A 10,699-nucleotide genomic window follows, 5' to 3' on the forward strand; every position below is an offset into this window, starting at 1 on the left:
TCAATCACTGAACCCACTCCATTTTTATATGCTTCTTTGGGTTAGAATTCCCCGCGCAAAAATAATAACCAAATTTTCCGTAAGTCTGCCACGTGTTTTTTTAACCTTAAGTTAGTTGCCGCTAACTAACTGTTACTTAACCGAGCAAAATATTACACTTAACATGTAATTAGCTTTTTAGTTAGTTAGCTAATTGATGTTTTATCTATAATAATATAGAAAGAGGATTTTATGCATTCATATTTCACAATATCAATTATATTTTTTATAATATAATTATTTATTAATTTTTTTAAAATTAATGATTACTTTTATCTATTTTCTATAAAAAAACGATTAATTCTCTCTACTCATCTTATTTTATTTTTAATAAATATATATTTATTTTATATATTAATTTAATAACATTATACTATTATCACTTATTAATATAATATCATTCATATTTCAAAAATATGTACATACATGTGCGATAATGCACATATGTGTAGGGTAGTTTGTTTAATACAAATAATTTAACCAGTGTTTGAAATTTATAATTAATTATGTATTATGGTAAAACAAATACTAACTTGAGCGGTTATAGGTCGTTATGATCGTCTTTATTATTTTCATGTCTTGATTCTTGCAATTTTTTTCTTTATTTTAATCTTTAACAGAGAAATGAAATTATTCTTGAATTTAAAAAAAAATATTTTTTAATATGAGATGCACTTGTGTAAAATGAATTACAATTTTGTTGGGACGGTAATATTAATATTAAGATTATATTGAAACAAAGTATGTTTTGGGATCAAACCATGAAATAAATTGTTTTTTAATTTTCACTCACAAAGTTAGGACATTGTTCTTTATTTAGTCACTTTTTACTTAATCTCTCTTTATTTGTTTATAGTCCTTTTATTAAGAGAAAGAAACCATCTTTTAGATTGGAAAAGAAATAAATTTACTGAACAATAAATTATAGAAAACAAGTCAAAGTTCCTTCGAGAAAAAAAAAAAAAAACTATCATTTTAATACCTTTTGAAAACAAAAGAAGTTTAGACAAACTATTTTATCAACAACATAAAAAAACAAAATTTATATAGATACAGGATACCTAAATTTTTTCACCCAATTCAGTAAAGAAAATTACATAGTTGAAATGCAAAATTCTTTAGTTTACATTATTCATTTTCTTTTTATTTCACTAGATATTACCTTTTAATATTTACATAAAAAACATTTTTTTATTCTTATATTAGATGTACTATTATCAATTGTTTTATAGTTCACAAAGGTTTAGTACATAAAGAATAAAAACAGTTACCGTATAAATTAAAATAACATGTAAATGCAAGATATACAATTTTTAAATATAGAGAAAAAAAAAACTAATGATTCTACAATGGTAAAAACTAAATAGATAACTAATCTAATTTTGAAAGTATCTACTTTTTTTTTTTTATATTTAAACATCTTTCAAAAACTTATATACATAACCTTGTTTCATAGAAAATCCAAATTATATACTCAATATAAGAATGATGGTAACAAATACACACAAATGCATGATTCATGATTTATAAAGAACAAAGATATTCAGATTCATAGTTTGATTATAACCATGGTCCATATTTACAAGAGAGTGTACATTGGCCAAAACTTCCTAATGTTCAATAGAATAAAATATTAACACACAAATCTATGGACCGTAGCAAATTTACAAGTGAAAGGGAGATCTTAGAAAAAATGAAATCAAATAATTTGGAATCACAGTGTCAACCATTGACAAACAATGTTACAAGCTTTGATCATATTTAAGAGTGAAGGTTGCAGTTGTACTTTTACTTGCAGCAAAAGACATGGTGTTACCCTGGCTATCTGAAGCAGAAGATGCATTGTAGGAAGATGAACCCTTGGTTTCAATATCACCATCTTTTTTATCTCCTCTGATTTTAAGGTCCATAAAATCTGAAATCAGGCCTGGCTTTGTTATCTTGCTTTCATCAATATCCATTTCTCCGGCGAGCATCTTGACAACAGAAGACATCGGTGGCCGGAGTTTCGACGTGTCCTGGGTGCAGAGAAGTCCAACTTTCAGAAATGTACAAGCCTCCACGGCGTCGAAATGCCCGTCTAGGGATGCATCTACAAGCGCTACCAATTCCCTTCGCTGATAAAGCTCCCATGTCTGATAATCAAGTGTAAGTTAGAGTCTCACATCGTGTAAAAATCGATAAAAAAAGCAACATATAAGAAGAAAAACATAGAGAACACAACGAGAAAAGCATCTTAAAGTCATAGAATATGAGTGTGTACTGTTATGTAAATAAAGTGGTCAAGTGTGTCAGGCTGAAAAAAATGTGTGATGTTTCAGATTTCAAACAACAAAGATTCTTTAAGATATGATAGTCTTCTGATATTAGTATCAGAACTGTTTGATGGGTTAAGCAAATGTAATGTTAGACCAGAAATAGACTCTCACAACTTATGGTTTTTAATTTAAAGCATGACTTCAAAATTTCAATGTCTTTCATGCTGAAGGATCAAAAGAAATTTGAATGTTGAGGTTTCCAATCAGGTATACCTTATAGTGGGGATTATAGCTTTCATAATCAATCACAATTGAATGGAACTTGGATGGAAAACTAGATAGAAAGAAGAGAAAGTGGATATAATATAACAAAAAACATTAGTGGAGACTAAAACTTGGACCTGTTTGGACAAGTTTCTTCGTAAGCACTTCTAGGGGAGAAAAATAAGAAAAACTAAACCCAGTTTCTCCAAATGTTAATTTGTAGAAGCTTTCCATCTAGCTTCTCTAAATTTTTATTTGCACAACCAAATTTTGCTTGTGAAAAATCCAAACAAACCATTTGTCAAAGTGAAAAGAAAACATAACTCAGAAGAGGCACCATATTTATAGATCAAGGCTTGCAATCATTCTGATGTATAAAAAGTCACCATCTTCTGCAAAGTTTCTATACATAAAGGAAACCATGAATAATATTTTAACTTCACAGGTGAAAAGTAGTTAAAATCCACAAAAATTGGGTTTGTTAGACACAATAGACTGAAGTATGAACTACCCATCACTGATTAATAGGGAGATGAGCACAATAAACCAAACCAATATATTTTTTCCTTCTGACTATGTATTTGTAAACAGTAAAAGTATGGCAGTAGAACTAAGAAAATAGAATGACATACCGTTTCTAAAAGAAACTGCTCTCCTATCGGTAACCGTGTATTAGTGTGACATCTTCCACTCACTATCTCCACAAGGAGTACACCAAAGCTGTAAATATCTGCTTTACGTGTCAGGTGCCCTCTTAATGCATACTCTGGTGCCAAATAACCTCTGAAATAAAAGATGCAGCATTAAGTTCCTGACATAAATAATTGGAGTAAAGGAAATCAATAACTCAGAGGACAAGGGAAGCTTTCCCCTTTATCATGTGAGAATTGAAAGGTTATGAATTAATCTCTAGGTCCAACAAACTTTGTTGTGATAGATTCTGATAAACTCTAATATTATCTTAGAAGGTGAACTTTAATATATAATAGTTTCACCATATCTCTAGCTAAAGTGGGATTTCCAACATAGAAGGAAGAGAATTATTCAAACAATTCTATCAATCAGTTTATGTATATTTGAATAATAAAATCCCTGATCTCTATCAAGCACTTCAATGATCTGAGTTGTGTGGTGGTTGATGATGGATTTACAACAAGCAAGATTTTGTGTGTGCTGAATTTAGTGGACTGCAAATCTTGCAGAGCAATGGCTCAACCAAGGGAATCCTTGTCAGGAGCAAAATAATAACAGATAATCTTAAGTAAAATGAATATAAATTTCATAGTCACCAATTTACAACAAAATGAGTTTATATAAAGTATTGAATAGAATCAATGAAGTCAATTGCATTCTAATATTCTCAAATTTTTCAGCATTATGGTATATAACTCTGACCATTAAACACATTATAATAGTGTTGTTGTGTGCCATGTAAAACATGAAGATTATTAGTATAAAGCTAGGATATTGAAGAGATAAAGTCTTACTTTTGGGAAAGAAAAGAAAAACAAAAGTTTCCAATTTATGCAAAGGATGCTTACTAGAATACTTACATTGTTCCGGCCACACGCGTGCTGACATGGGTCATGTATGATGGAATAAGCTTTGCAAGACCAAAATCTGAAATCTTAGGTGTAAGGTTTTCGTCAAGGAGAATATTGCTTGCTTTTATATCCCTATGAACAATATGTGGTCTTACTTCTTCATGCAGATAGGAGAGCCCACGTGCAATCCCAATGCAAATCCTAGATCGTGTTTTCCAATCGAAAAAGATGTTACTACTGTGACCTAAACCTGCAAGTGAAGAGAAAATAAGTCATTCAGAAAGAATTTGGTAGGGAAATTAAAGTAACAAAAACTCCATGATATTCTAAATGATACAATAGAATTCCTGTTCTCAGACTTTCTCAGAAAACTTTACCACAAAATTACAAAGCATTTACCTAAAAGGGTTTGCGAAAGGCTATTTTTCTCAAGATAATTGTAGACTAGTATTCGGTGATTCCCTTCCACACAACAACCATATAGCTTAACCAAATTTTCATGCTCTATTTCTGAGATCACATTAATCTCTGTCATAAATTCTCTCACCCCTTGAGTTGATTCTGCTGAAAGAACTTTTATAGCAGCTAGTTTCCCATCTTTTAGTAATCCCTGATCATCCACCATAATATTGTTAAGTTTTCACTGATAAGGAAAGGAACAGAAAAATAATGATCAATCAAATGGATATGATGATGCAAACAACATTCAAAAGTTACTTAATTACCTTATAAACAGAACCAAAGCCACCCTGCCCAATTTTATTGGCCTGGCTGAAATTGTCAGATGCAACTCTTAGTTCTTTGTAGGTAAACATTTTTACATTTTGAATGCCTGAGAGTTCTGTTCACAAACATATTCAATCAAAATCAAGCACTGCAAGCAGATTTTTTATCCATTTTATCAAATTTTGCTTAACTCTACAACAATATTCTTGAAGATTAATCTAACATTGTTAAATTACCTTCATCAATATCTGGATCGTGTCTTGCCACAGAGGGCACTTTCCTACCAAATGAGAATGGGAAGCAAGTCATGACTGGAGGATGAAGAATTCGAACACGGCCTATAATGTCAGATGGAATAAGTTTCTTTGAATTAAACCAGTTCCAAGGTTACCTGGAAGAACCACATAGAAAGGTCTATCTTAGAATCATAAAGTAAAAGTACGATGTACAGAAAATGATAACCATAATGCTAAAAGTTCAGGTCTTCAAAACAAGAAAACATACAAACTAGATTCATAGTATGTCAATTACTACATCGGATGAAACATACAAAAAATTAAGAACCAGTATCATGGTCAAGGCTCCAACATTTTTTTTTTCAATATTCCAAAGATATCAGTTCTATTAAACTAAATTCAATGCACAAATATCATATTGCAGTTCAAGTAGTCAGATTTCACTGATTCTTACAAATACTTTCCTTCTAAGCAAAACATGTTTGAAAATTTTACCAAAGACCCAGTTGACAAAAACCTAAGTATATTTGATAGTTCCCAAATCCATACAACTCAAACAAACAAATGATGCATCTTTAGTTCCCAAAATCATTCTTTTTTCACTGCCTTCCAAGAGGGTTTCTGAAAAGATGACTATTTCTCCAAAATTAACCCAAAAACGTCCATTCCTAACACCCAATGAACTATTTATCAGTATCTCAACCACTGAATTCATAATTTCCACATGCCTAGTTTCTGGAAAAAGCATAATCTCAAATGAAAACCATTTTTTTAACCTACCCCCTATTTTTCATACATTTCTCTTGCTCTAAACTACAACTTTGTGAGTATAGGTGTTAAATGCTTCATTTTGAGCTGGTTTTCACAGCTCAAAGAGCATTGAGAATAAAAATGTGAACTGGGTTTCCTCAGGTACTAGAATAAACTACAAGAGAGACAAATCAGAAGTCTAATCATAAATTTTAGAGAACAAGTAAAAGAAAAAAATAAACCAAAAGATTATCCATAGGAACAGCAATAACCGAAGAATAATAGCCAGAAACTAAAAGTGCTGAAACGAACCTTAGAAAATGATGAAAACAAGACAAAAAAAAAAATTGAGGCAAAAGGAGAAGCCTTTTGTGATTGATGAGAAGAAAGGGTAAGAGATATGATAGTAGGGTGGGTTTGGTCAACAAGGAGAACAGTGTCAGAAATAATGACGATGATGTTGTGTTGTGGGTTTATATTCTGCGTGCTGATTATTTATTAATCTTACCACGTGGTGTGACGAGGAGGCGTAGCAGTGTGAATCTGTTCTCTCTCTATGCATTGACTTGACTTAGACTATTTGAAAATAAATACGCAAACTAATTTTTGATAATTCTGTAAAATAAGTCAAATCATAATTAGCGTCTTCTGATCAATATTAGTTAAACATTTTGCATGTTTTTTATTACACGTATGTGTTCATATATATTTTACTGTACGGTCTAGTCTCAACAACGGTCAAGTTTAAAATTTTGACTTATCATGCTTAGAAATGTCGACAGTTTATTAAAAAAAATATAAAATATACTAATTTTTATTTAAATATTATTTTTTATCACTTTATAAAAAAATTCTAAAATCTAATAAAAACTATGAGAAAAATACTTCAAGCTTAAACAATTAGAAAAATGAATCAAGAGATTTATCCGTCTTTTTTACCATTAAGTTATCAAGTTGACAGGGTAGACATTTAAAAACTAAAACTCAATCACACCCAACGCACTGTATTAAAGATTAAACAAAAAAAAAATGATTTTTTTTATAGTGCAACTGTAATGTAGATTAGTTAATTGCTTGATAATGATTTCATGCAAGGTAGTTGATATTAAAGTTGAGATTTTTTTTATATAATAAAATATATATTTTTTTTCAAAAAAGTTATATTCAAATGCAAAAAGACAAATTTTAATAATATTAAAAAATATATTTAAGATAATTTTATATTTAAAACTTGAAGTGAAAATTACTAATTATTATTCACATTATCAATAATAAAGTGGTGAATACGAAAGCTAGAAAATATCATTTATAGTGTACACGCATGCAATTAGTTGATATAGGTTGACAATGTTGATATATTATATATACATTATACGATTATTTATACTATATTTTATTTAAAAAAAATATTTATATTTATTACTGTTATGATTATTATTTTAATATAATATTTTATCATCGAAACAGCTGTGAAGTGATGGTTTAAAATAAAGATGTGTGTGAAATGATTATTTTCCTTCTTTTCAACAACTTTAATACCACAACAACTTGCTGAATATTTTAAGCAACTACTCCTAAAAAAGACTCATTATACGAGTTCTTATCACATGAAAAAGAAACTCTTATTCGTGCATGAATTAAAATTATTAAAACCATAATATATTCTCTAATTGAAAATACTAAGACATTATTAGGCAAATAATACATTAATTTAATCGCATGCATACATATTAGAGCTATAGTAGAGCTGTCAAACGGGTAATCCGGTTCGACTCGACTCGACTCACCACGGGTTGATGATTTAGTGAGTCAACTCAATCCGACTCACTTTTTAGCGAGTCAAAAAATTTTGAACCTGATCCGACCCACCACGGGTTGGTGAGTTAAACGGATTGGCTCACAGGTTCATTTAATTAAAAAAAAATTATTTTTTTATTTTTTTTCAGTCAAAACTAAATTGTAATTATAATTAAAGTCTAAATAAACTTTTATACAATCTAAATACAAACCAAAATAAAAAATATATAAATTATTTATGTGTTGGATAAAAAAACAACTTAAACATGACTCAAATGTAAAATTCAACTTAATAAAAAAAAATAAAAACACTTGTGTGACCCTTTTATCTGCGGGTTGGTGAGTCAACCCGGCTCATCACGGGTTCAACCCGGATGATCCGAATTCTAAATGAGTAAAAAAATCAACCTGTATTGAAATTTGTAAAAAAATTTCAACCCAACCCAACCTGAACCCGTAGTGAGCTGGATTGACTCGCGGGTTTCAATCCATTTTGACAACTCTAATACAAATCCCTTTTAAGAAATCATTATCCAGCGTCATTTATAATAATTAAGAAAAAAAAATTCCACGCCATTTGCTATTTTACTTTGAAAAAGAATATTTTGGGTATACTTCTTTTGATATATACATTTAGGAGAAAATAAATAAAATAATTTACATTATACTTTTAATACAAAAAATTTATTTTCATTAGTCTTATTTGATCTGTACTAATTATACAATTGAACACAATATATATTGATCTTTATATATATATATATATATATATATATATATATATATATATATATATATATAATTTATAAGGAAATGGTAAAGATAGGTTAATTCCACATTAAAACTAATTTTTTTGAATAAATATCGATCATTATTAAAGATCAAATATATACATCGAAATTCAAACAAAATTAAAACTTTCATATTAATCCTATAACCTTATTTTATTATACAAATATATCAATAATAACTGTTATTGTTATAATAATAATAAACCAACTATTTACCTATTACCATTGACCAAATGTGTATTTTACTTCGATTTGAACTTTTCTATTTGTACTTTTTCACAAAGTCACCTTCGATCCATCGTTATTGTGTATAATTTAACTATTAATAATTCTATAAGTACAGTAATACTGATTTAATATTTTTTTTGAAGTGCGTGAATATTTTGTCAACAATTATTTAGATATTTTCCAACTTGCTTGTGCTATGGACTTTAGTTAGGTGAAATAATCGTTGCAGGCTTCATAAGCCAGGTCGTCAATATTGAACACCAACAAGTTTTTTTTTTTTAATAAAAATATCAACAAGTTGAAGGAAGAGATTATAAATAAAAGGCTTAAACATGGATTTAAATATAATAAAAAACATTTTTAAATATATATATATATATATATATATATATATATATATATATATATATATATATATATATATATACTATTTTGGTCCAGGAAGTATTTCAAATAACGTTTTGAACAGTAAAATAAAATGACATCAAGGTACTTTCGAAACCTAAAAATAATTAGAAAACATAAATATTCAAAACGATAAATGAAATTTGTTCATTTGTTTGTCATTTAAAACATGTTAAATTTCTTTTGGTTTATCTTGATTTAAAATTTTGGTTTCTTTGCAGCTTCCGATCTTAAGATCATCGTTCAACGTTCATGGTTTAAATAAAAAATCTTCTAGTTGTTTATGTAAGAAATGAATAGTTGTATTCTTTAAAAGTGTAATTGTGTTAATTGTTCAATTATTAATGTTTCTTATTTTATGAATATTTGAGATACTTGCTTATAATTTTATTCAAATAAAAGTCATCTTGGTTGTAAACTTTGGTATATACGTAGACTTCAAATTGATTGAGATAATATCGGATCAATTATTATATTTTAAATATTATCTATTTTAGAGTTTAAATCTTTGTCATTTTTATATCTTTAAAAAGTATTTCCGAGTATTAAAAAAAATGTGTATTTAAATTATTCTTGACATCTACTCTTAAATTGATGAGAGCATTGGACATAGTAACTAGTCAAGGATACAGGGAATTAAAGTTTCTATTTGATACATCGTTTTTGTCGCTTAGATCATGTCTATTTAGATAATATCAAAATAATCAATTATAGCATTTGAGTTATTGTTGTCTAGGAATTCAATGTCTCTTGAAATAATATCAAAATCGATATTTTGTCCTTAGAAGGTTTGTCAAAAGATTGAATGAGAAAAATATATACCAATCATTCTTAATTTTGACTCCTATTTAAGACTATTATTAGATATAGTACCTAAATAATATAGAAGTTTGGTTTATGATCATTTATACATTTCAAAACTTATCGAGTGTATTATTGGAAAAAAATATTCTATGAAATGTGAATGTTATAACTAAATAGAGTCCAAGAAAATCTTTAATTAAAAATCAATTTTAGAAATCAAAAAATAGTTAGTCACTGTAGTGATCAATTTAGATATCAATTTAAAAAAATTAAAATTATTAATTACTAAAATAGTCACTATTATAAATAAAAAATTATAATTTGTCGCTAAATTTGTCACTAATTAATTAGATACCAATTCAAAAACTAAGTCATTTTGGTAGCCAAAAGGTAGCTAATTTTTAGTGATCAATTTTCTTTGGTAGCCAAAACCATGATAGCTAATTTTAAAGATCAATTTAGTAGCCAATTATAAATTTTTTATTTATAATAGTAACTATTGTAGTAACTAATAATTTTTAGTTTTGTAAATTAGTATCTAAACTAGTTAGTATAATTACTAATCATTATTGATCACTAAAATTGATCGTTATTTAGAGATTTTCTTGTGGTGTAAATAATTTAATTATATGGTATTTTTGAAATAAAATATAAATTATATATCTATTAATTAAAACTAGATTACTTTTTAACTTGATATGTTATTATACTTTTATTTTTTTAATCTTATTTTTAAAATTTATTTTAGTATTTTGTCTTTTAAAGTATTTATTTTGATACTTTATCTTTTAAATTTGAGTCGAATTTGGTTATTTAAATATTAACTATTTTCAATTTTGGAACGATATAGAAATAAA

General features: G+C 27.8%; 1 protein-coding gene across 2 annotated transcripts; it reads right to left on the reverse strand.

Annotated features, from left to right (window-relative positions):
- Positions 1–1,562: 1,562 nt before the first annotated feature.
- Positions 1,563–6,281, reverse strand: LOC114169489 (cold-responsive protein kinase 1-like). 2 transcript variants are annotated; one of them, XM_028054662.2, is made up of 7 exons: positions 6,130–6,281; positions 5,068–5,222; positions 4,831–4,946; positions 4,505–4,715; positions 4,115–4,355; positions 3,194–3,344; positions 1,563–2,174 (listed from the first exon to the last, which is right to left on the reverse strand). In XM_028054662.2, exons 2-7 carry the CDS (start codon positions 5,138–5,140, stop codon positions 1,782–1,784), a joined length of 1,185 nt encoding a protein of 394 aa, XP_027910463.2. In that variant the 5' UTR covers positions 5,141–5,222; positions 6,130–6,281; the 3' UTR covers positions 1,563–1,781. The 2 variants fall into 2 exon arrangements, with proteins under 2 accessions (XP_027910463.2, XP_027910464.2); XM_028054663.2 differs by lacking the exons at positions 5,068–5,222; positions 6,130–6,281 and having other exon boundaries at positions 4,505–4,748; positions 4,831–4,948.
- Positions 6,282–10,699: the final 4,418 nt, after the last annotated feature.

The sequence above is a fragment of the Vigna unguiculata genome, chromosome 11, assembly GCF_037176805.1.
Source record: "Vigna unguiculata cultivar grain cowpea cultivar isolate G323 ecotype 2 chromosome 11, ASM3717680v1, whole genome shotgun sequence".
Taxonomy (NCBI): domain Eukaryota; kingdom Viridiplantae; phylum Streptophyta; class Magnoliopsida; order Fabales; family Fabaceae; genus Vigna; species Vigna unguiculata.

Excerpts from the sequence above, each read along its gene's own strand:
- LOC114169489 (XM_028054662.2), bottom strand. The coding sequence starts at position 5,140 with ATGACTTGCTTCCCATTCTCATTTGGTAGGAAAGTGCCCTCTGTGGCA. Across the intron at positions 4,947-5,067 it reads CGATCCAGATATTGATGAAG|AACTCTCAGGCATTCAAAAT; the intron begins GTAATTTAACAA and ends GTTTGTGAACAG. Across the intron at positions 3,345-4,114 it reads ACGCGTGTGGCCGGAACAAT|AGGTTATTTGGCACCAGAGT; the intron begins GTAAGTATTCTA and ends CTTTTATTTCAG.